This window comes from Balaenoptera physalus (assembly GCF_965194825.1).
Source record: "Balaenoptera physalus genome assembly, chromosome: 9".
Taxonomy (NCBI): Eukaryota; Metazoa; Chordata; class Mammalia; order Artiodactyla; family Balaenopteridae; genus Balaenoptera; species Balaenoptera physalus.
In genome coordinates this window covers 58,578,657-58,605,748 of record NC_138888.1, presented here as the reverse complement: position 1 = coordinate 58,605,748, position 27,092 = coordinate 58,578,657, and the positions used below count along the sequence as shown (strand labels likewise).

The following is a 27,092-nucleotide window of genomic DNA, read 5'->3' as shown; positions in this document are numbered from 1 at the left end:
ATTCCTCGTATATCCTTCCAGAATTATTCTATGGCGAGCGCTGAGTTCTTAAGGCATTGCACATTTGGTTGGGAACATGTTAAGTGAATAGCAATCTGCAGTGGAGGCTGTAAGATATTCTCCACTGGGGGTTAGACATCAGGGGCATTTACTACTGGACCCACTGCCTGAAAAATACCTTTAATTTCCTAAATTCCGCGCTTACTTGGTTCTCTTTCAGATCATCTTTCCCAGCACAGGAAGGCATTTGTCTGCCTAATGACCTGCAAGCAGGAAGGATATTCTGTAACCTCACTTTGTTCTGCTGACCCTCACTGGAGACACCTCACCCCATCCCTTTGAGAGAGGACAGTGGGCGTTGTGGGTGCTACAGAAGCTTTATTACCTTCAGTTTCCTCTGTTAGCTTCATGGTCTATATGAGACAGTCCTCCAATCTATTATTTTAAAACTGTATTTGTGCCACAGGTGTTTCTCAAGCGCTTCCTCTATATGAGGCGGTGGGCTCTGCAGGTGAGGGTTTAAGGTGAACTGGTTAGTGCCCAGGAGAGAGGCTGCGGCTCTGGGGTCAGGAAAGGAGGACAGGCTCAGGACCAGAAGGCTGGGGAGACTGGCAGTGGCCGATTTTTGTTGCTTCTTGTGTTCTGAAGCATCTGCATAGCTCAGTTTTGGTTGAAGTTTGTGCTTAGTATGTATTTCTTCAGTGGACGCTCAGGAGATAAAATATATATACTCTGAGAGAGATACAGATCGCTTCTGAAAATGATTCAAATAATGAAGGAATTTTTTTTTTAAGATTTTTTTGATGTGGACCATTTTTACAGTCTTTATTGAATTTGTTACAGCATTGCTTCTGTTTTATATTTTGGTTTTTTGGAGGCATGTAGGATCTTAGTTCCCCGACCAGGGATTGAACCCGCAACCCCTACATTGGAAGGCGAAGTCTTAACCACTGGACGGCCAGGGAAGTCCCCATGAAGGAATTTTTTTAATGTGATCTTTTTTTTTCTTCTTGAATAAATCTTAGGTTGTGGTGAAATGGTAACTCAAGTTCTTTGAAATGTCTGACATCCCTTTAAATAGATCACCCCTTCAGCGTGCATTAGGACAACAGCCATTCAAGGCAATGCACGGAGGGCTGTTACTATATTTGCATCTCACCATCAAAGCCGGCTTTTCTCTATTTAGTACTTTTGTGTCTTCATGAGCGCGATGGTGTTGGGGGTAGCTTGCTGCTCTAGCTTTGGCTAAAACTGGGAGGCAAGTGTCTGCAGGATTCTCCTTTCTTATCACATGTGATAGGAAATGTAAAGAAATAGATTTAATACGAATAACCAAGCTTATCCAAAAATGTGAGAGCATCTGACCAAATACGCTGTATGGAAGGAATATTTTTAATGCCAGCTTTAAAAGTCTGCAAATCAAAAACAGAAGCGAGCCTTTTAAGACCTTTGTCACACCATGAAGCACGCAGGCATGCTTGTTAATTCATGATGACATTTTAACCAGTCTTATTTTGCCAGGAGACATGATGACAGGGCATATTCCCATTTCTTAGGAAGTTGACAACTTCGGTTTAGCTCCTGTGGTACGGGAAGGGTAAGGGCCTGCAGCCCCCAGACCGAGCCTGCTGAATCCCCACTCAGCAGAGCGCTGAAAACTGGGGCTCTGCTCCCTGACTCTTTTCTTCAGGCGACGCCTAGAGAATCCACCTGAGGACATCGCCCACTGAGGCACAAAAGAAGCATCCATTGGGAAATTCTGCAGTTCAGTCTAAGCTTAAAAGAACAGCAGAAAAGGAAAATGCATGCTAACTAGTTCAGTTTGTACGTAATCAGGGAATCATGAGACCATGGCTGCCCGTGTTGCATCAGCCTTGGCCTGGAATATGGTTCCATGGCTGCCTTTATTGTATTCTACAATTTCTACAACATGGTTCCATGGCTGCCTTTATTGTATTCACCTACTTAGATATGTTTCTGTGGAGAAATACACGGCAGATTACATTTTGCCCTAAAAATATAAACACGTCATACTAGTCTAGTCAAATCATAAATTCTTTGTGTCTAGTCTCTTTTGATTCCTGAACTAAAATCTTAACTTGAATATTATTGAGCTATGTGCATTTTTATGAAATGAAAGATAATTCACTAAGAAAGGGGAAAACTAGGGAATTTCTTGGTGGTCCAGTGGTTAGGACTCTGCACTCTCACTGCCAAGGGGCCGGGTTCAATCCCTGGTCAGGGAACTAAGATCCCACAAGCCTTGCAGCCCAACAACAACAAGAAAAGAAGTGGGACAAGTATTGGTTGCAGCAATTATTTTTGGTAGCATATATTGGGAACAAATATAAAAGCCCATCAACTTAAAAATGAATAAATAAACTGTGATATTTTGATATCCCTGACCAGGGATAGAACCTTCGTCCCCTAGCATTGGAAGGTGTATTCTTAACCACTAGATCACCAAGGAAGTCCCTCAAAAACAGTGAATTTTTATATTCTAATCTTGGAAGTGATATCCCATCACTTCTACCATATTCTGTTCATTAGAAGTTAATCTTTAAGTCCAGACAATGTTCAAGGGGAGGGAATTGCCCAGGGTGTGAATACCAGGAGGCAGGGTCATGGGGGGCCATCTTGGAGGCTGTTGACCGCATCTGCTATATCTCTTTTGCATGTATGTGAAAATAGTGTAAAAACAGGTGGTAAAAGTAGGTAGTTATATCAGTAAGAGTATAAAAACATGTACATGAAAGATAATAATTCAAGGTAGGGATTAGCTCTGGACCGGAAGGAGCGAAAGGGTGTCCAGGACACCAACTATACACTTAACGTTGTATTTCTCTCTTAAAAAGTAAGTATGGGGCTTCCCTGGTGGCGCAGTGGTTGAGAATCTGCCTGCCAATGCAGGGGACACGGGTTCGAGCCCTGGTCTGGGAAGATCCCATATGCCGCGGAGCAACTGGGCCCGTGAGCCACAATTACTGAGCCTGCGCGTCTGGAGCCTGTGCTCCGCAACAAGAGAGGCCGCGATAGTGAGAGGCCCGCGCACTGCGATGAAGAGTGGCCCCTGCTTGCCGCAACTGGAGAGAGCCCACGCACAGAGACGAAGACCTAGCACAGCCAAAAAAATAAAAATAAATAAAAAGTAAGTATGAAAAATGTTATCCTTCAATAAATTTGGGAGACAGTGCAGGGATATTCATTATATTAGTTTCTACATTTTTTATGTTTGGAATATTTCATAATAAAAAGGAATGGGTAAAATACAAATAATTAAAAGCTTTTCATTCTATTCTCTGTGGGCTCAAAGAGTGGGATTCAAAACCCTCACAGGCATAGGTGTGGGAGATGAGGGAGAGGGAATAAGGCCTGACTTCTTGGTTACCAGGTTCACATTACTGGAGGGGTGGGTGTCACTAAGGGACCACCCTTCAACCGACCGATAAGTTTTCAGTGCGTCATAGGTACAAAGTCTGGGGCTAAGTGCTGGGGGTGCTGACATACGCGCTCGGTCTGAGAAGACCTGACTCTGACCTGATTCAAGGGTATGGATTCTGGCACGGAAGGAGTAGGGAAGGATGCATGAATGGAAATTAGTTGCTTCACTCTTCTTCTTTTTTTTTTTTTTTAATATCTAGAAACAACGGTTTGACAGGTTTCTGAAATATATTTTCAATGGACCTGGCAAAGTGGTCTGGTAAGTTTTCCATGTGGAATGTTTACTTTTGCCTGTACAAGTATTCTGACTACATAAGTGCATTGTCCTGAACTTTTAATAAACATTTTGAGTGTCATTTGGTTTTCTTATTTTTCTTCACATTCGATCCAAGACATCTGACTTTAAAGAAAATAACGCCTTTTTTGGGGGAGTTCCCTGGTGGTCTAGTGGTTAGGATTCTGGGCTTTTACTGCCATGGCCTGGGTTCAATCCCTGGTCAGGGAACTGAGCTCCCACAAGCCGCACAGCGTGGCCAGAAAAAATAATAATAATAACATCTTTTTTATTATTGTGAAATACACATATAGAATTTACCATCTTAACCATTTTTAAGTATACAGTTCAGTGGTATTAAGTATATTGATATTGTTACGCAGTTGTTACCACCATCTATCTCCTAAATTTTATTTTGCAAAACTGAAACTACCTATTAATTCCCCATGCTCCCTTCCCCCAGCCCCTGGTAACCACTGTTTTACTTTCTGTCTCTATGAATTTGACTATTCTGGGTACCTCATATAAGTGAAATCATATAGTATTTGTCTTTTTGTTACTGTCTTATTTAACTTTACATTATGTCCTCAGAGTTCATCCATGTTGCAGCATATGTCAGAATTTCTTTCCTTTTGAAGGCTGCATAATATTCCATTACATGTATATACCACATTTTGCTTATCCGTTCATCTGTTGATGGACACTTGTTTTAGCCACTGTGAATAATGCTGCTATGAACATGGGTGTACAAATATTTCTTCAAGACCCTGCTTTCAGTTCTTTTGGATATATACCCAGAAATGAAATTGCTTGATCATACGGTGTATGGTCAGGCCAGTCAAGATGGCTGTTCTCTTGCTCTCTGTACATCCCCTGCCTGACCAGGGCCTGCTTCACCTACACCCTGCTCACATGGCTGACCTTCCTATGTACTTGCCCCCGGCCCCAGCGAGTGATAGCTTATCAAAGGGGTCGTGAGGGGGGTGTGCTCCTCTACTGGTTTCCCTGGTAACTACTGAGCCCACCTGACATCAATTCTCTTATAACTGGTAATCTCCCATTCCCCCCTGGGAGGGAGCGAAGGCCGACACTGTGTCCTGTCTGCCGTCCGCGGCACACGGTGGGGTGTCGCTCCAGGACCTTGCTTCAGACATGTAAGCTCCCCCATCCATTAAACCACTGATGTCTCTGTTGCTGACTCTGGGCTCTTTCTTCAGTCTTGAAGCTGGGCAAGTACAGGACTTGTAGGCCTGTGGGGGGCAGCCCAACATATGGTAATTCGATTTTTAATTTTTTGGGGATCTGCCATACTCTTTTCCCACAGTGGTTGTATCATTTTACATTTCCAGCAACAGTGCAAAAGGGTTCAATTTCTCCACTTCCTCATCAACACTTGTTATTTTCTGGGTTTTTTTTTTCATCTAATTGGTGTGAGGTGATATCTCATTGTGGTTTTGATTTGCATTTCTCTAGTGATTAGTGATGTTGAGCATCTTTTCATATGACCATTGGCTACTTGTATATCTTTTTTTGAGACTTATCTATTTCTTGGGGGGGGCTTATCTATTCCCCATTGTATGGTCAGGCCACTCAAGAGGGCTGTTCTCTTGCTCTCTGTACATCCCCTGCCCGACCAGTGCTTGCTTCGTCTATATCTTATGCACACGACTGACCTTCCTATGTACTTGCTCCAGGCCCCAGCTGGTGATTGTTCTTATCAAAGGGGTGGTGAGGGGCATGCCCCTCTACTGGTTTCCCTGGTAACTAATGAGCCCACCTGATGTCAATTCCCTTATAAGTGGTAATCTCCCCTTCCCCCTGGGAGCAAAGACTGCCGCCAAGTCCTGTCCGCCGTCCAGAGCCTTGCCTCAGACCTGTAAGCTCGCCCATCCATTAAACCACTGATGTTTCTGTTGCTGACTCCAGGCTCTTTGGTCTTGAAGCTGGGCAAGTACAGGGCTTGTAAGCCTGTGGGGTGCAGCCCAACACCCATTTTTGAATCAGGTTGGTTTTTTTGTTGTTTTTGAGTTTTATGAGTTTTCTATATATTGTGAATATTAATCCTTTATCAGGCATATAATTCGAAAATATCTTCTCTCCGTATTCTGTGGGTTGCCTTTTTATTGCTAATACATAGTGTCTTTTGCTGCACTACTTTTATGAAGCTCAATTTGTCTATTTTTTCTTTTGTTGCCTGTGCCCTTGGTGTCATACCCAAGAAATCATAGCCAAACCCAATGCAACACATTTGATTTTTTTAAAAAAATATTTATTTATTTGGCTGTACCGGGTCTTCATTGCGGTGTGTGGGATCTTTAGTTGCGTTATGCAGGCTCTTAAGTTGCAGCATGCAGGATCTAGTTCCCTGACCAGGGATCAAACCCCGGCCCCTTGCATTGGAAGCACAGAGTCTTAACTGCTGGACCAGCAGGGAAATCCCAAGACATTTGACTCTTAATTACAGTTGCCACTTCTCTTTCCCTCACCGTTCACCAGGGTGGAACAGATCTCATTTTTCTGTCTACTGAACCTATAAAACACATATGTAATTACAGCTTGGGTGTAAATTACATTTCCCCTTTTTATTTTAACACCTCACCACTGTTACATTATCTTTATCTGATTTTATTAAAGCATTTTTGTTCTGAAGAATATTCCCAGCTATTTTATTACTGTAATTGGTATCACTTTTTAGCTGTTTTCCGGCATCTTAAAGGCATGTATTTCTGTTTTGATTGCTGATTCATGGATTTATTGGAATGCATATGCAGATTGCATCTCTGTGAACAGTTAGTTATTTTAAATATGTCGGAATTGTCCCTAGAAGATTTCCTAAATAAAAACTGATTCCAATCAATTTACTTAAATTCATTCTGAATTACCTCAGACTCTGTCTTTAACACATTCAATATTTATGCAATGCATCCTCATGAGAGTTTCAAATATATTGTCTGGAGATAGGATTGAAGCATCCAAAAATAATTAACACAGTGGGCAAAGACAACGAAATGACAAAACTGAAATAGAAGATGCAGATGTACAATCATTTTCAGCATGCAAAGTAACAATCAGTTGAGAGTAAATCTTTCTGGGTTGGAGAGCTGCAACTAGCAGTAGGACCGATGTTTGTGAGTTGCTGCATTTTATAAGATGGACAGAAGCCAGGATCATCACTGGTGTGTTATATGATCTGGGTACAGTTTTGTTTCTATAATTGATTAGAATAGTCCATGGAGAATGTTCTTTACTGCAATCCGAGGATTTCGTCAATGTTTCAGTTTCTCCAAAGGCCACTTGAAGGGTAATGTGTTTTTAGAGGAATGCATTTTCTAAAGTATCAGAAAATAAGATTGAAGTTTTATTGAGATGTCTGTATGATGCTCACTGTTTCTAATATACTGTATTAGAAGCCAGCTGCATTTTTCTCCTCTTTATTTTTTGGCTAGAGTTAGGTTTCAGAAGTTGGACAAAATGGTATAAAAATAGTTACTTCTGAAAGAAAAATCAAATATTTGCTTTTAAAAGGAAAAGGTTTAGGTTTTTACTGAATATATTTAAATTGATTTTCGCCCTTATACAAGCATGGGAGCAACGCGACTCCCAGGGAAATTGGACGAGTGGGTATTGCTTGCAATATTAAGGAAAGTACATAAATGCTGTTAAGGAAATTTTAGAACTTACTTGAAAATATCATATCACTCTGGGTGCAATATGTCTTGCAACCCAAACTCTTGGTCAAAGTGTGAGGTGCCCACAGCTCTTGCTCTCAGAAGCTGTTCTGCTTCCAGAATGGTCCCTGTTTCTGCTTATTTGGAACCTTGCCCTGGCAAGGTTGTGAAGTCGTGAAGTTTGTCCTCAGAAGCTAGAAGGGGCAGAAATGAGGCAGTCAGACTTCTCCTCCACTGTCTGAGGCTTCTGTCTCCCCTTCACTATCTGTCAAAACATGTTCTCACGAAGCATCCTCAGAAAAGTTCCACTGAAGTAGTTAATACCCATTCCCCTAAGTGTGCTGAGCTACAACTGAAAGCGTGCATGCATTTGCGTTTGGAGAGGTGGAAATACTGTAGCACAAAGGAATGGAACACAAGCACATCCTTCTCTGGGCACAAAGATTTTATTGTTTCTGGTGGGAGTAGCAATGATGAGGTGGGCTCTTAGCCTATTGTTCATTGACATATAAAATCAATCCTGCAGACGAGGTGATTTATAATTTATCATCACCTTAGACTTTCATTTACATCTCATTTCCTCTTTATAGTGCCTTATCATTTTCTAAGCACTTTCACATAAATGATTAGTTCAACAAAATTGGTAAAACACTTGCTGTGCCACAGCGATGAAGATGGCTGTCTTTCTTATGATGGAGCCAAGTACTCTGAGAGGAAGCACAGGCAGGTATGACCTCTGTTCTGTAGGTGAGGAAATGGGAACAGAAGAGAGCTGATCAGATATATTGTCCTAAAATCTTCCAATATGGGGTTGGATCACCAAATATAATACAGGGGTGAGAGGTAATGAAAGGAAAATAACAACAAAAACCCCCAAACCCAAACTGCTTCTCTTGATACAGCAAATGCAGTTTTCTTTCTAACCCATATCTATTCCTCCCAGATCTCTGGTAAAACTGTGTTGTGATAGGAAATAGAGCATATTTTCTGACGATACCCAGCTAAATAACATAGGTAAAGATGCACATTCCTGGTATACTGCCCACAATTAGGCCATTTCTGTATTGTAATTAGATGAGCTTATTTGAAAGCTCAGTTGAAGATATTGGCATTCTTTGTCAGAATGACTATCAGACATTTTCATGTGGATTCAATTTCAGATACTTAAAGAAGTATGCAGTGACCTGTCTCTAGTGCGGAGTTGGGTAGAGAGACAGCTATGATGTTGAGGCAGATAATGTTTGGTTAATGAAGATCTCCGTTGGTAGCCTGGCTATACATTGTTTCATAAACGCGCTGTGAAGTTTTGTTGTTGTTGCTCCAATTCAAACTTTCCCTTCTGTAATTTAAGTCGATTTTATGTTTTGCTGGTCCACTTTGGTTAGAACTGACACACCCAAATGAATTTTTTCCCTGTAGATGGTTACTTTTAGAGAATATGCACCAATTCTGATGTATTGCCATGAAAAACTTTTGCAGAATCTCCCTTTTCTGTCTTTGGTGTTTCACTTTTATGGCAGTCAGCATTACTCAGTGTTACAAGCCATCTCACTTGCAGGAATTATTTGGTATTTCAGAAGTTCCATTCTCCTCTGAAATGTTGGCACCTTCAAGGCTATTTGGGAAAATGGGCCATTGGCTGTAGGGAGTTCCAGAATTGGCGAGAGCAATCCACATCCTGCAAGGTGCAGTATTTTGATGTCAAGAGCCAGCTGTACTTGGATGAAAGTTCAGAAATAAAATTCATCTTAGATCAGCCCTGTGATCTTCAAATCATTAAAAACTGCTTCCAATATAACTGGAATCAAAGGGTACAATCATTCAAGTTGATTATACTTGCTTTCAATGGATGGGCATGGCATCTATGGGATTTATTTAACAAGTGCAAATAAAATCAAGAACAGACAAATAATAAACTTAGTAAGTAAGGAAACATGGGTTTGGGGATTCAAAGAACTTTTAATTAGAAGGAGGTGCTCTAATTCTTCTTAACCAAACGTGGATTGATTTACAGTCCATTATGTTCTCCAGGAAGTCTCCATAAGGAACTGCTTAATATTAGAGACACAGTATTACCCGTGAAAATTCAATCAGGTGCATTTAAAAAATATTCTCTGAATTGCAGGCCAGTTGAAGAGTAACAATAAAAATTTAAGCATCTATTCAGATGTGGCTGTCAGGGCCCAAAGCTTGACCTTGGGTGGGACTAGACCCAACATCTGACTAGCACCCCAAGATCTTTCTCAAATTGGCATGCAAAAGACTTGGGAAAGCAACTCATGCAGCTCAATATCAAAAAAACAAACAACTCAATCCAAAAATGGGCAGAAGACCTAAATAGACATTCCTCCAAAGAAGATATACAGATTGCCAACAAACACATGAAAGAATGCTCAACATCATTAATCATTAGAGAAATGCAAATCAAAACTACAATGAGATATCATCTCACACCAGTCAGAATGGCCATCATCAAAAAATCTACAAACAATAAATGCTGGAGAGGGTGTGGAGAAAAGGGAACCCTCTTGCACTGTTGGTGGGAATATAAATTGATACAGCCACTATGGAGAACAGTATGGAGGTTCCTTAAAAAACTAAAGATAGGATTACCATATGACCCAGCAATCCCACTACTGGGCATATACCCTGAGAAAACCATAATTCAAAAAGAGTCATGTACCACAATGTTCACTGCAGCACTATTTACAATAGCCAGGACATGGAACAACCTAAGTGTCCATCGACAGATGAATGGATAAAGAAGATGTGACACATATATACAATGGAATATTACTCAGCCACAAAAAGGAACGAAACTGAGTTATTTGTAGTGAGGTGGATGGACCTAGAGACTGTCATACAGAGTGAAGTAAGTCAGAAAGAGAAAAACAAATACCGTATGCTAACACATATATATGGAATCTAAAAAAAAAAAAAAAGAAGGTCAGAACAACCTAGGGGCAAGATGGGAATTAAGATGCAGACCTACTAGAGAATGGACTTGAGGACATGGGGAGGGGGAAGGGTAAGCTGGGACAAAGTGAGAGAGTGGCATGGACATATATACACTACTAAATGTAAAATAGATAGCTAGTGGGAAGCAGCCGCATAGCACAGGGAGATCAGCTCAGTGCTTTGTGACCACCTAGAAGGGTGGGATAGGGAGGATGGGAGGGAGATGCAAGAGGGAAGAGATATGGGGATATATGTATATGTGTAACTGATTCACTTTGTTATAAAGCAGAAACTGACACACCATTGCAATTATACTGTAATAAAGATGTTAAAAATAAAAAGAAGGGGGAAGAGGTTCAGGAAGAGGGGGGTGAGTGGGGGAGACATTCTGCAATGTATAAAGATAATAAGTGTTGATGCTTTACTTTTTACCAAAATATATATATTCCACCTAAAAAAAAAAAAAAGACTTCAGAAGAAGGTTCAAAGAAGAATCTTTGAAATCTCATTTAAAGTCCTCAAATTTGAAGAACTTTATTTTTCAGAAATAGGATGGAATGCTCCATAAGGAAAAGTGAAAGAACTGAGCTTGAAACTGTGGAAATAACTCTTTCCAGAAGTCTCTGTAGCCATCCTCCATTACCAAAACAACAGGCTTTCAGGACAACCTGGAATCAGCTACCATTCTGAGCATTTTTGAGGATCTTAAAATAACATAATTAGAACTCATTAAATTCAAAAATTTTATCTTCTTGTGTCTCTTAGATTTAGAAATTAGATTTCTGAAAGCAGAGAAAGAAAGCTAATCTAGAGGCTCAATATATATCTTTGAAGCCAAGTTCTATTTTGGTAATACTCAGTTGAAAGATTTAAAACTTAATGCAGGTTTTTCTTTGTAAGAAGCTAGTTCATGAAATAATGTTTGCCTACTCATTTGGAATTATTTCTGAAAGAGAGAAGTTATCTGTTCATATTCTTTAAATGTATGGAGTTCTTGTTTGGGGATCCTTTCACTGTGAATAGTTAGCAGCGGTGATGGAGGAAAGAAAGGGGTCTGGTGAGAGAAGGGGGAGCTAAAACTTCAGGCTAAAAAGGTTTTATGATAATTTGAAGTTTTAAAATACCCGTAATACCCAAGATCCACTGTTATATAAAAATATTCCACAGTCATCGTCATCATAAAGCTACCAATTAGCTTAAGTATACCTCTCCTCTGTTGACAGGTGACATGAGGACCAGGCAAGTACTTGCTCTTGGTGAGTCTGAGAGTAGATGCCACTTCTAGAAGAGGAGGTGTCAACTGAAGCAGGTGTGTGGTATTTTAGAATCCATGGGTGTCTCTGTGTTCAAACAGTCATTCCACAAGGATTTATCAAGCAGCTACCATGTGCCAGGCTATGTTGTAGGTCTTGGTTATGTAGCCCTGAACACAAGTGATAAAAAACCCTTCCTGAGGCTTAATCAGGAAGCTTAGTTAGGAGAGACTAATAATAAACAAGTATATATATATATATATTTTTTGGCTGTGTTTTGTGGCTTACGGGATCTCAGTTCCCTGACCAGGGATCGAACCCGGGCCATGGCAGTGAAAATGCCGAGTCCTAACTATTGGACTGCTAGAGAATTCCCATAAACGAATATTTTTATAGTGGTGATAAGAACAATGGAGAAAATACAGGAAAGGGGGATGGGGGGATAGGTGAGCTTGGGTGGGTTGACATTTAAACTAAGATGGCTAGACCTTTGGGCATCTGGAGAAAAAGCCAGGCTGATGGAGTAGCATGAGCCAAGGACCATGGGATGTTCACCAAGCAGCATGGTGACCACTGTGGCTGGCGGGGAGACGGGAGTCAAGGATGACTCCAAGGTCTTTCCTCTGAGCAACTGGAGGAAACTGTGAAGTGTGTGTTTGGGAAGTATGTGTAGTTTTCTAAGGCTACTGGATTACTTCATTAGAAGGGAAGGTCAAAAATCCAAGGGAGAGTCTCAGTCTTGTTGGTATTTAGTACCTGTTTCCCACCATAGGCATGGTTGCAAACCCTCCCATCTCCACTGGTTCTCTGTTCTAATCTCAGAATTCCTTCTCATCTCCTCTGGTGCCTTCCCAAGGAATTCCACTGCATTCGCTTAAGATTTGCAGTTCTTACCCTGTAATTCAAGGTGAGAATTTACATACCTTTCCATCCTTCTTGTCTGTTTGTTCAGTCCCTTTCATGTCTCTGAAAATGCAGACCAACTGGACACCCTAGGTTATCTCAGAACCTTTGTTAATGCTGTTCTACCCAGAAGGCTCTTCTTTGACGTCTGACCATCTTCATAACCATCTTCAAAACTCAGCCTAAATGTCCCTTCACGAATTTTCCAAATATTTCATTGCTGCAATGACTTCCTTTTATTATAGTTATCTACATCTTCTTTTCGTCACCAGGCCGCCTTGTCTAAGAGGAAGGACATGTTTCTGATTCATGTGGATATCCACATCATACCTAGAATGAATATCTGACTGGCATTTCCATTATTTGGAGTTGATAAAATCCAGGGGACTATGAAATGGAATATGGAATTACAAATGAAATATGGAATTGATCTGATTGTGTTGGCACGTGCCCTATATTACAGTGCACACTTAACACTAAAATTTTGGTCAGGTAAAGAGTGAGGGTAACGCCGTAGACAAACAGCATTGGTTACTCATCGGAATAAGATGAACTTTTCCATCCAAGCACACCTTGCCTTACCAGTGTCTTCTGCAGCTTATTGTGAACTAATCACTTTCAATTTTAAAATTAATTTTAATTAGTCATGCTTTTTCTCTCAACGGATATAACAGAAATTCTTTCTAATTGCTCCTATGTCCTCTGCTGCATGTCCAGTGAAGTAGATCTCTCCCACCTTCCCAAAGTTGCCTGCTCTCTTTAAAAAAAAAGAAAAGAAAAAAGAACGATGCTGATAAACATGAAGACAATGAGTTGTTTCTCTTCAGGTTCCTGTTTGGACTGGTAATTGTCTGTCTATATATCATCTTCCTTTTCTTTTAATTTCACTCAAACAGTGCTTAGGTATGAACTGCAATTAGGTAATAAACTGCCAAAGGAAAGGCAGAAAGACCTCTTTATATGAAGTAAACTTCTGAGACTACAGCCCTTTGGACACCTCATGCCCGCTGCACTCGGTGCATTCACATTCGTTATTTAGATTTAATTTTGGGAAGTGAACGCCTGGTTCTCCCCATCCTACTTTTATTCCTCCTTCTCCCACCTTTTTCTTTGGTATGGAAAAGGAGGTACACACAAGCAATACAGTCCAGTTTCAGAAAAAGTTTTAAATTCCAGTACTTGCGGTGGTTACACTGGAAAGTATTTTGAAATAACTGATCACAGGACCAGGAATAACTGAAATTTCTTTGCAAAGAACAGAATTTCATTTCACTAGAAAATGTATGTTATATGGACATGGACTCCAACAACATTTTAGTTGGAAAAAAAGTATTTTTCAAGATGGAAACTGTTTGGACATATAGGGAAATTTCCTGAATCACAGGTGAAAACCCACCTGCAGGGGCTGAAAATTTTCTAGGTTTGCCTCAGGCCCGCCCTGAAGAGCACAGAGACAAAGACTTGTACTACGTGGCCTGTATGAATTAGACTATACTTCTCTCCTTGTGTAAATAAGTATTAAGAGAATGGAAGTGAAGTCTGGACAGAGAAGGAAAAGAAAAAAAGAACAGAAGAGTAAGAGGGGCTATAATGGAAAGGAGGCAGAGGGAGTAAGTGAGTCAGGCTGTGTTGAAGTGGCACTCTAAATATTTTATTTCCACCAGTTACAGTATCTACATTTTCTAAGATCAGTATATTCTGTTTTCTTTTAAATCATCATTGGGCTCTGTAAGGTAATTTTACATCATATATTATTAACATTTGTGACAATAAGAAATTCTTGAAATTACTTCCATATGTGATCAAAGTATAAATTTTGTGAACAAAACACAGTGTGTCTGTCACTGTACAGATTTATCTTATATATTTTATGCTGCAGGGTTAGAAATGTGTTATAACAAATCTTAACACTGTCACGCCCCTGTGCAGTTAGTTTTCCTTAAAAAAAGAGAAGCCCATGTTCTTGTAAACAGTACACTGTGAAATGTAAGATTTGATAATTCCTAGATATCATCTCAATATACACAAATTGAAAGATTCTCCTACGGGCGTAGTCATTTTACACATCAAGAGACCCAAGAAGACAGCGTTATAAAAGGCGACATTTGTTAAAAGGCCCCCGCGGCTGACTCCGCATTGCTCGAGTCAGAGCTGCAGCCGCCGCCAATTTCCGCAGTGCCTTGAGGTTGGAAGTTGATTCCTCCAAGGCAAACGTCAAGTAATTCGACTTTGTCCAGATGACTGAACAGTCAGGCTTCTCAACCACTTCTTTCAGATGGGTTGTTCGGGTCGGGTTACTTCACTTCGAGGTCAGTCAGGGCATCAGAGATCTCGTCGGCCTGCGCGGAAACACTGGCCGGTGTGACGTGCAGGTGGATGTCGTACTGCTGGTCCAGGCCAAGGTAGCAGTCGCTCATGAAATACAGTGTGTAGATATACCTAGAATATAAAAAAGCAACGAAAAGGTAAAACCACCGTTCTCATCACCGTCGCGGTTAATTCTTTCGGAACTCTGGTGGGGTAAGACTCTGCTTACCTTCCAGGTACTTCAGGAGTATAAAAAGAGATGGAGACAACATGATGATTTCGGACGTATCCCACTCTTTTCAAAGCGATAAGTTCTCTCTTATCCACTTCTCCTAATATCAAAAACCATCCTTCATCTTTTGATTTGGGAAATCGAGGGGTGATTGCATGCCTGTCTTGCTTTCCCTGTAAACCAGAAAAAAAGGAAAGGCAGAGCATTACTAATGGCTAGATTTTCTATACCACTTGGCTGTGCTTAAAAGGCCATAAATCTAAGTATCTGGGATGTGTTTAATTTTCAGGTTTGGTGTGTTTGATATGCTATCATCTACCTTTTTTCAAGATTCTCGAAGCACACAATAGCCACACTGCTTTGTGGCTCCATGAGAACAGAAAGCCCTCGAATCTTGACATCAAAATAAATTCTCACACCATATTCTTATAAATGAAATTAATTCCCCACTTGCAGATGAACAAACTGAGATACAACCATATTACCCAAGTCTTCCAAAGTCTTATTTGCAAGAAATTGATACTTAGGGAAGAAAGTCAACCCAGGCTAGACTCTGGATCTTAAGAGAACAAGCACTCTGTCACATAGACATCTTCCCCCATCACCCAAGAATAAAGCTCACATGAAGAAGCACATATTCTAATACGGTGTTATAAAAAGTCCTTTCTCTGAGGAATGGGAAATTGTAAGCCAAGCAATTTATAAAATATATTAATCACCACCATCCAAGATTAACTATCACCATAATGACAACACTTGAAGTCTTTATTTTAGATTGATTTTTACAAAATCCAAGATTATTTGAGAGATTCCTTAAGACAACGATTTATGGTGTAAAACGTACTAATAACGACATGCTCTCAATCAGACTTCACTCAATATTCTAGAGAGAGATGTTTCATTTAAGGCATTTTAAAAGAGAGGTCAGAGAGCAATGTATTTTTACAGCACTTAGAAACAAAATTTCAGAGTTTTTCTAGCACAGTTAAATCCAGTGTTTAAGTACTAATACTATAGTAAAAAAAAATCTTATACTACAATATTGTCAGAAATGTTTGCAAAGGCCTCAAAATAAAGTTCTCTCTAATTAGCGCTCTCAACATACCTTAGATACACCTCAGTACGCTGTTTATCCAGGCACTATGATAAGCTGCTTGAGCATCTCTTTGTCGAGGCTGTGAGCCCCCTGAGGCTGGGGTACATTGTTTAGCTATTTGGGACAGGCCTCGCTTCTGTCAGCGTGTCTGCACATGGCAGGCACGAAGAGAACAGGGATTGGAATCAGAGAACTCTGTGCTCCCAGCCTGCTCTCGTATTTTCTGACTCTAGGACCTTGGCAAATTCCTATACTCCCCAAGTTCCATTATTCTGTAAAATGGGGAATTTTACGCCTCACACGCCAGCTATAAAAAAAAAAATCGTAGTTTTTTTTCCTCATGATTTTATCGGTATGATTACTACTGCCTTTTCTTTTGTAAGTTGGGATATATTGTCATCTAAAAATGCTCGTATTAAAGCCTCTGAAATGCCAGAGGCCAATCAGTTCATACTTACACTGATTGATGTTTAGAATTAGAAATCAAATGAAATGGGACTTAGAGGCACAGTATTGAAAAGACATTGTACCAAGAGGAAGTTACTGACCATTTCGTGTGTGAAAACAGAGGGGACAGTATTAATGAACTACAGCCTCGCTCCTGAGGGCTAGTTCTACATATGGGAAAGCCCCTGACTCCGCTGAGCTAACGAAAAGGCACATTCTTATTTCGATTATTATGGGCTAAAAACCAATCTGCCCACATGCTGTGTACTAATATTCTTAGAGGGCCCAATAATTATTTTTGGTGTCACAGGCAACAGAAAAGAGCACAGTAATTTAAAATAAAAATACTGTAAATTTTTGGCCTGTACGAACGTTGACAAAGCTCCCTCATATGCATTCTAATGAAGGAAGCAGGCAGATGGGGCAAGTGAGCCACAGAAAAGCTTGGCTAGCGTCTTCTTCATTTGGGGTGCTGGGTAAAAGTCTAGAGTTTGAGATCCCTTCAGAGTCCTGAGTTTCTGGTGCAGGCGGCCTGGTGTAGGGCCAAAGAATCTGCACTCTTTAAGGTACTCCAGAAAATTCTGCTGAGCCTGTAGCCCATACTTGGAGACCAGGACTCCAGGCATTATATTATTATGTCACGTGGGTATTCTGGGGTTGAAAAATGGCACATGAGGAGAACTGACTAATTGCAGAAGACTGACTCTTGCTGCTTAAGGCCAGTTGAGGAAGCGGGATTGGTGAAGGGCACGGACGCATTAGTAATATAAAAGACATGTGAGCTGGTGCGTGCTGGGATCTGGTGTGAAGCATCTGAGAATGGAAACCAAACACTATACCTTGTGGAACCCAAGGCTGACTCTCTGCAAGCTGACTTGAAGCACATACTCTTGATCAGCATGCAATCTGACCCATCTGTTGTCGTTGCGTTTGTCTGAAGTCACGGTTGAGATAGAGAGCTCATCGTGTCCTTCCGCTGAGTCATCCCACCAGCCTTTAACACTTAAGCCAACATCTATCACAGGCAAATGAGATAAGAAACTCCACGCCTGAATAAAAAAAGAAAGAAAAGATAAGGAGTGGTTAATGCAAAATGTAGTGAGCAACTAAGAAACAGTGAGCTTTTAAAAAATCAACCTCTTTGTTTTGAGATTAATTCTGGATTCAATGCAGTTGTAAGAAATAAAGCAGAGAGATCCTGTGCACCATTTCCCCAGTTTCCCCCAAGGGTAGCATTTTTCAGAACTAAAGTACAATATTAATCCCAGTGATACAAGCCACAGATCTTGTTCAGATGTCCTAGTTTTTCTTGTACTCATTTATTTGTGTGTAAAAATAGTGTGCTTTTAATCTTTGTAAAGTCCCTTTAAAAACTCCTAAAGAAGTATTAATCATTACCTAAACTTGTGACCCCTTTCTTGTAAATCCCTTCTGGACATTGAGTGACTACTGACTACACTAAAAAATAAGTTTTAAAATAACTGTTGTTGAATTGGTTAGTTTTAGAGAAGCATCTAGTATAGCATTTATGTGACTTCTAAGGCAGACAGCATTACTTGGGGATATAAAAGCAACTTGAAAAATGTTGTGATGCAATTGTTGATGTCAGTCAGCGTCATTCATTGATCATTTATTGTACAAAACGGGTTTTTCTTTTGCTCAGAGTCCAAATTATTCTGAAAGGAAAACATTTCTATATGATTTGTATATCATAAGGAACCCTCTTAAGTCTAGGGTTCTTTCTAGAAAGAAATATGGTTTTTTTTGGCATTATCATATTGAGAATACCAATTTAAATGACACATATTAAAGGGGTAGAAAATATTTCACCAATTTCATTCCTGCTCTTTTTTTTTTTTTTTTTTTTTATTTTTATTTATTTATTTGTTTATTTATTTATGGCTGTGTTGGGTCTTCGTTTCTGTGCGAGGGCTTTCTCTAGTTGTGGCAAGCGGGGGCCACTCTTCATCGCGGTGCGCGGGCCTCTCACTATCGCGGCCTCTCTTGTTGCGGAGCACAGGCTCCAGACGCGCAGGCTCAGTAGTTGTGGCTCACGGGCCCAGTCGCTCCGCGGCATGTGGGATCCTCCCAGACCAGGGCTCGAACCCGTGTCCCCTGCATTGGCAGGCAGATTCTCAACCACTGCGCCACCAGGGAAGCCCATTCCTGCTCTTTTAATTGAAAATATTTGTGAGAAATCAAAATGCAGATGGTAAGTGCTTATCATTGTTTTTTTTTTTTTTAAATTTTCCTTATTGTTTTGGCTGTGTCGGGTCTTAGTTGTGGCACACAGGATCTTCGTTGACGCACGTGGCTTCTCTCTAGTTGTGGCTTGCGGGTTTTCTCTCTCTCCCTTGTTGAGGCACGTGAGCTCAGTAGCTGTGGTGTGTGGGCTTAGTTGCCCCGGGGCATGTGGGATCCTAGTTCCCCGACCAGGGATCCCTTCCATTGGAAGGTGGATTCTTTACCACTGGACCACCGGGGAAGTCCCTATCATTGTTGAATGAATGAATAAATGAATGAATTCCTAAGTCTATGGAAAAATGTAAAAAAATAAACCTAATGTCCTCAGATAATTAATTGTCATCTTTTTCTAACATTTATAAATATGTGGCAAATATCACTATCAGTCAAGAAAACTTCTCTCTATATATATTGGCTGTTTTATCCGTTGTTACCTTCTAAGTTAGTTTTTAAAAGTACATGAATACTTTAATTTTGGTTTTCCTTGTATTTCTTTAATATATACTACAGGTTTCCTGATAGGCTTTGATTTCCTGTTTGCTAAGACTTTATTGCTGTTGAGTATACCACCTAATTGAAATGAAGAAGCTCTGATGACTCAAACTATCCCTTAGGAATTCAAAAAATGTAAATCCAATGCAAATTTTCAATTCAACTCCAATCCTATAACTTGTCTTGTGAATCTGAAATTACGTTTGGAATAGATCTTGAAATAGTCAAGCCACAGAATGGTCTACCCTGTGCTTCAAGGTACAAATGATGGCTTATCCCCTGCTAGAACCAACAGTCACCGAGTCTGGAAGCTGTACCACTGGATGTTCTCTTAAGACTGGCCAGAGTGAAGACACAAATACACCATTTCTGTAAAGCATTTAACTTCGTGAGACAACACAGGTAACATTTACCACATGAAGCAAGACTTCGTATGTTTCTTCACTTGTACCTTTAAATGAGTTACCAATATAATATTTTAAGTATTAGCAACTCGTTGGAATTTTATTTCACAAAGCTCCCCAAAGTCAGATCTGACTTTTATATATTTGTAATCTTTTGCAGCACTTGATATTATTATTTTCAATCTTCAATGTATATACATATGTTTGTTGTATGTGTATATATTTGTACATATATATATACACACAAACATACATACATACACACACACTCACATATACGTATATAAAACATGAGCTGTTTTTAAAGAAATTGCTAAGACATTTCAACACCAGCCAAACATATTTATCTGAGGATTAATCTTCATCTATTGAATCAGGCAAGAGCACTGCCATGCATACAATTATTTAATTAGCAGCCAAATCCTCTGCCAGTCAGCAGCCGTTCCAGGCATACTGATGGGGTAGAAGATGCAAATCTCACAGTCGTACTGCTTTTTCTCATTACTACTGCAATTAGCACTTAAATTGATGCTTTAAACATACTAATTTCTGGAATAATTCAGGATTTGTATGTTACCTGGGATCGCCTCACTGCAGAGCCGACACCAGATTGCTCTGCAAATTGAAGCACTTTTGAGCCAAATAACCATCATCATATCAGACTGAGCCAATTTGCATTTGGTTTTAAAGATAACAGAATGGCAATTTATGCAAATAAATTAAGTAAGTTTACTTCTGAGTTCTCCCTGCACTAATTACAACAATGTTCTAATTTTTTATCACATCTAAAACTTGGCTTGAAATCGCTGTATGTTATGTTAGAAATCTGTTGTTGCTAATAGAAGCCTTGTTTTCATTTTAAATATATTGTTTTTATTCATAATTTTGATGATAATTTAGTTAGAAAGGTAGGCACTTATTATGAATATTTAAGTAGCTTTTGGTGCCAATTTTGGGTTCAACAGAAATTGAACAATCAGACTTTGATGCCTGTAATACTTTTTCCAAGTCCTGCTCGACAATAAGTTCCACTGGAAAAAAAAAAATGACATGGTTTAGAAGTTTCTTTATTTTAATATCTGCATTTGCAAGTCAATATGTTAATTATGTTATAAATCGTGAACATTTACTTTGACATGTTTAGGGTGAAGTTGCTTAAGGGTTAAAAGTCTATATATGCCAAATATTTCTGGCATTGTTCATTCATGTTTTTGGTCTTTCCAAAGATAGTTTGGAGCAACGACCTATGTTGTCTTTCACAACATAGATTTAGATTTATATCTAAACTATAGGGTATACAAATAAGGAGTTTCTTTGAAGGACTACTTTAGAATCTAGAAACAATAAAGTGATTAAAATGGGGTGGGGGCATAAAAAAGTAATTGAGGGAACTGCACGAAAATATACCCAAGCATAAAAACAAAACAAAACCCACTCTGAAGAATGGATTAGAAGGGCTCTTGAGCAATGCAGCCTAGTGATGGGCAAATCATAGTAGGCCGTTCTCAGCCGGCTTAACAGCATTATACTGAAACAACCTTCTAATGACGCAGACGCTACTTCTAATTATTGTTACTGTCATTATTTAATACCATCTGTTGAGCTCTTATTCTGTACCAGGAACTACATAGAGCAGTTTACATAATAACATCCTGCTTGATCTTCCCAAATACTTCAGGAGACGGGTATAATGTTTTCACGTTCATAATCAGGGTTAGTAAATGGTGGGTGGAACTTAAACCCAGGAGAGTCTGACTCTGAAAGCAGCACTCTAAGTTAGAAAACTCTTGGTACAACTTCCCAGAGTGAGGGAGTGTCGAAACATGGAAGTGATGGCCTTACCTGCTTCATTTTTGGGGCCGGTAGCTCTTTTTCTATCATGGAGCTGAATCCGTGGTCCTTCCCTCCACAGGCGTGGATCAGTTCAGGGAGGCACTCGATGGGGCCAGGGTGCCCGGCACGTGGGCCCTTTATACCTGGGCTCCATTTCCTGAGAAAGAATAACACCAACCAAATGATTCTTTCATAGCACAAATGAGATTTTCTGACAATGATGGTTTATATGATTAGAACAGTTTAGAAATTAAAGTTACTATATAACTTTTTAATTTTTTTTAACATCTTTATTGGAGTACAATTGCTTTACAGTGGTGTGTTAGTTTCTGCTGTATAACAAAGTGAATCACCTATATGTATACATATAACCCCATATCCCCTCCCTCTTGCGTCTCCCTCCCACCCTCCCTATCCCACCCCTCTAGGTGGTCACAAAGCCCCGAGCTGATCTCCCTGTGCTATGCAGCTGCTTCCCACTAGCTATCTATTTTACATTTGGTAGTGTATATATGTCCATGCCAAGGCCACTGTTGTTAAGCTTCAAAATCAGACAGCATTCTCATCAATCCAAGGCAGTTTGGCTATCACGACATAAAATGTGTAAATCATATGTGAGCTCAGTAGATAATTAGGGTTGACAGACAGTTGGTGATTTCTATAGGAAGGCACTAAAGTGTGATAATGCTTCCATGTGGATAAAGTACGGAACTGGCGGAGCCCTGACATGTTTTTAATGGATGCAGGCAAATGTCTCTAATATAAGTACTTGAATAAAGTTTTCATTGTAGGTTGTTGAGATCATACAATTAAAAGTGCATTTTGGGAATATTTGAGATATATAGCATAAATAGTGCTGGATCACCAGGAATGGAACCTACCTAAATCTCTCTATTTCCTGTTTATATAGCAAGATGAACAATATCACTGAAATTAGACAAATACAGCACTTTTCTGGGTAACAGTAAAGAACTGGATCAAATCTCCTAGGCCCCAACCAGCTTCCCTAACAGACCCGTGTACTGTCGGGTTAGTACCCTCATGTGTCTCCTTTTCTGCTGTAATCCAACTCCCGTAAGTTTTAGTACCATATTGGAAGGGTTCCTGAAACTGAGCTGCAGACACATGAGGTATCTGCTCTTCCCCCCGCCGCCACCTGCTGCTGGTGTGGCCCACTCTCTGACTTTTAGTTACCAGGGACAAACCGTGGTGGGGACTCAAGCACCGTGGAAACACCTGCCCTGGAATCCAGCATACTTCAGTCAAATGGAGGGACTTCCCTGAGGAGACCCCATGTGTGCCTGAGGTTCTGGCTGGCGTATGTCTCTAGATGCCTCAAACGGCTGCCACGCCTCGTCCAGCTGACGAGAGGGAGAGGGTGCATGACGGCAAGCACAGCCAGACTGTTTTGCTTGTTTACACAACTGTGAACCAATATTTTGGCTGCAAAGTATCTCTCAACTGGTGTGAAAGAAACATTTTCATTTGAACACTGCCAACCTTGCTTGTAATACGTACTGTTCTTTCCTTTGCTAAAATATATGTAGCCATGTACATAGGACCTAGGAATTGAAAAATTTTATCAGGAATATAAACTCTTCTTTTAAATGCAGGTTATATCTTGAGCTGCTAGTATATATAGCTGCTCAGTTTGGACATTTTGCAGATGCACAGTTTACTTTTGACAACAGATTTCTGATCCCTCAAATCTATTCTGCAATAACAGAAATTGGTAATTTATTTTGCTCTAGGTCACAAAGCACTTTAATAACATCTTTTAAAATGAAGGCTGATATTGTAAAGGAATAAACACAGTTAAAATGAAAATGCATTCGATGTTGCAAATGGAAAACAACTTAATAGAAGGTTAAAATGAACTGTGGTTCAGCTTGGGACCGATGGTTTAATTCCAAGTGGGAACGCTATGTCGCTAGGCCATGTCTCCCTCTGGGGAACACGGGCATTTTCACTGTAAAGAATCAGTATTCTAGGCACCACATGAAATTCAAGTGACCATACATGTAAAGGAGATAATTTTTTGAAATAATAAAACCCTATTACATCGAAAATTAAAATACTTACCTGAAAATATGAAGATGGTGGTTTTCTATGTGTGGTATCGTAAGAAGCGAAGAGTCTTTCAACCACCGCCCCTGGATCACCATCTGCACCAGGTTGGTGATATTCAGGACAGTCACCAGCCAGCCCTGGTGTGCAGCTACGTCCAGCATTGCCTGAACAGGGAGAACGCATATGTTATATCATGGCACCTGCCCCCTCCGTGGCGGGTCTGATGACAAAAAACAAACAGTCTTAACAAAAAACAAACAAAACCCCCCAAGCATTATACCTCTAAATTACTATTAATTAAAATAGAAACCAAAAAATAAACTACAGTTGGATTGGAGGGAACACACTGAACCTCTCACAGCATTTTTTGCACACTACTTCGTACAAAGCGCCAAATATTTAACTTTTTTAGGTCAGCAAAGATAAGCAGATAATATTGGCACCTAGTAATAAAACAAAGAGAAAAACTCAGTGTACTTTGAGAGCAAATACCTTTATAATTCACTGTATCAAGAGCACTAGTTGCCGCGTTTAAAGCATAAATCTCAGGTAGTCTTTTCCAAATTTAAAAGCAATAATGGCAAGGTGATAGGAAGTCTTCTTGCCAAAAATTAATTTTCCCCAGAGAGCAGGCTAAAGGCAGAGCCCTGGTTTTCAATGAAAATACTATACCACACACTAAAAGCGGGAAGGACCAGTGGTACATGTGGAAGGATGAGAAGCTATTCATATTAGTCTATACATTTAATCCAATGTTTTATGGACAAACAAACGGCTGCATTTGCTTAAGGCAAAACTAAACAGTGAAATCTTATTTAAACAAAGGAGAAGTTTACACAGGCAAAGCTATTTCAATTAAATTAGATTCTGGTGAATGCTGACTTAAAGACACATAAGTTAATATCATGATCTGAGGCAGCTACTTTATACAGTTTTAGGAGTGTACTCTCTTGTTTTGGGAAATGAAGAGATGAGGGTAAGAGAAATCAGATGTACCTCGTAAATGCCTAAAATGATACTTTACCGTTTCACTGATGGTAAAATATTTATAAAATGTTGTACAAAATCTATTAGTACATTTTTAGAAATGGTTCTTAAAGGTCTATTATGTTAGTAAAATTGATTTGCCATACTACTTAGTGCTACTGAATCAGACATATCTTCCTTCTAAGTTTTGAATTTCCTATTCTGGGTTCTCTAATTTACGAAAAGTAAAATAGTTTAAAAAACATCTGGCTAAACCAATCTGTGGTCTTTTTACACACATTACAGGGAAATGGATCCACGTCTCTGGATGCCATGGTTAGCGTGACGGAATGGTCAAATTGGTCTTTAGCACCCATGAGCCTACTAATTGTACATCATAAAGCCTAATGGTTGGTATAATAGATATACTTACACGTATGTATATGTGTATGTGCATATGAAAGTGTGTACATGTGCAAAGGTATATGTTTATAAATCTAGGGAAAGTCCACTTCCGTTCTTCCTATTTCTCTGCACAACTGATTTAAACACTTTGTCTTTGAAGTATACGAGACAAGCTGGTCATGAGGAACGCTACTCAGACAAAAATAAAAGTATTAGTTCACAAGTCACAACTTGCGAACTCTGTAAGGGAAGAGAAATGAGTAATTATACCTCATGAGTAATGCAGTATCATGATGATGTCAGAAGTTGTAATGTGGAGTAACTATGGTGATTTTACTTGTGATTTTTACATTACAACTTGACTGGAAATAAATTCCAGACCACAAGCTCACATACTAGAAGAGCTGGATGGACGGACCATATGTTTTTAACTTTGAAGTTTTCATGATGAAGTTGAAAGATTTCATAAAATTTATGAGAGTTCCCCACAATCTTTCTTTGTATGATCCAGATGTGCAACGTAAAAAATCATGCAAAGTGATTGCTTACATGAAGTAAATGAAAAGGCTGTATCATGAATTGAAAACTATTATTTATCTTGTTTTAATTTCAAGAAAAGGCAGGTAGGGAGACCAAGAATCCAGGATGAGAGAAGGTTGTGACTACCCAAATGTGCTGAACAAAATGTTGCCACACAGCTCTGCCCAACCACTCCCTTGTGGGTCCTGTTTTCTCTGCCCCCTCCTACCACGGCCATAGCACAGACCCTCATCAACTCTTACCTGCAATATTATAAATATCCCTTTATCCTCATTCTCATCTAATTTTTCTTCAATCCATATTTTATATTGTTACCACAGTACATTTTTACAGAGGTAAAACTGATCATGTCATTCCTCTGCTTAAATTTCTTCAATGGCTCCACGCTGTGTAGAGGACAAAAGCTAACGCTTCTCTTCAGGTTCTCTTTTTACAAATCCTGCTCCCTCTACCATGTCTACCTGGGAAATTCCTATTCATCCTTCAAGTTGAGCTCAAATGTTACTTCTTCCTGTGAAGGCTACTTGATGGACTGTAGGCACTTCTTTTCCTATGTATCTGCTAATCTTGACACATGCCACCACTACCCTATTGTGAATCTTTGTTTACACATGTGCCCGTTAAATATAGACTCCTTGATGGCAAGGTTCTGGAAGTAGTCTTTGGAACTGTAGCCCTAGCACAGAGCACTCAAGAAATATTCAATTTATTAAAGAATACTGGTAAACATCCAATTACAATAATTATAACAAACATTCTACCTAAGTTACTGCACATCTGCCAAAGGCAGCACAGCGTAGGAAAACATTACAAGCTTTGATGTCAGACATAGGTTTCAACCCTAATTTTGTCCCACTTACTATGTGTAAATTTTGGGAAATCACTTAACCCTATGACCGCTAGATTACTCACTGATAGAAGGGTGTTATATGTCCATATAGGGGTGTGATGAGGGTAAAATGAGATGATGTATGATGTAAGATATCTACTATACTCCCTGGAACAGTATAGATCTATTAGGCCTCAATATTAGATCTCAGTAAACAGGTACCTATTTTAACGTTCCTCTATGATGAGATGAAAAGAACACCCTAAAACAACTCATTCTTTCTCAGAGGGACTTCCTTTGGACTTTTGGGGGTTGATTTCTGCACTGAGTAGTACAGGGATTCGAGGAGCAGGGCATGTAAGATGGGGAGCAAATGCATGGAATGGGCAGAACTGTTCATCAGCAGAGGTGAGCAACTGCAAGAAAGTCAGGGGACATATAAGGCCAAAGACAGACCCTGCAGCCCAGGCCAAACTGGAGGACATGGGCCTCGTCCTCAGTTTTAGTGGACAAGTCCGTGTCACCATGCAGGTAGGTACCTGAAGGGGCTAAGGCTAAGGGATGGTCCAGGTAAATGGGTTTGAGGGTCTGGCAGGTCACCCTGACATACCTCTGCATGACTGAGCCTAGGATGGACTCCCTGTGTCTCACTGTCTTTTACAGAAGTCTTCCTGGTAGATGAGAACGAACAGGTGGGACAGTATGGTACTGGCACAAAACCAGACACACA

General features: G+C 39.9%; 1 protein-coding gene across 2 annotated transcripts in view; it reads right to left on the bottom strand.

The window, feature by feature from the left end:
- Positions 1-14,126: 14,126 nt before the first annotated feature.
- ASCC3 (activating signal cointegrator 1 complex subunit 3) overlaps positions 14,127-27,092 on the bottom strand; it is a 335,131-nt gene continuing 322,165 nt past the window's right edge. For both annotated transcript variants that reach the window (XM_082475077.1, XM_082475078.1), the window contains 5 exons: positions 23,635-23,786; positions 21,562-21,709; positions 17,419-17,628; positions 15,034-15,209; positions 14,127-14,936 (listed from right to left, as the gene is read on the bottom strand). In XM_082475077.1, coding sequence (XP_082331203.1) covers positions 14,792-14,936; positions 15,034-15,209; positions 17,419-17,628; positions 21,562-21,709; positions 23,635-23,786 — 831 coding nt within the window. In that variant the 3' untranslated portion in view covers positions 14,127-14,791. The remainder of the gene's footprint in view (positions 14,937-15,033; positions 15,210-17,418; positions 17,629-21,561; positions 21,710-23,634; positions 23,787-27,092) is intronic.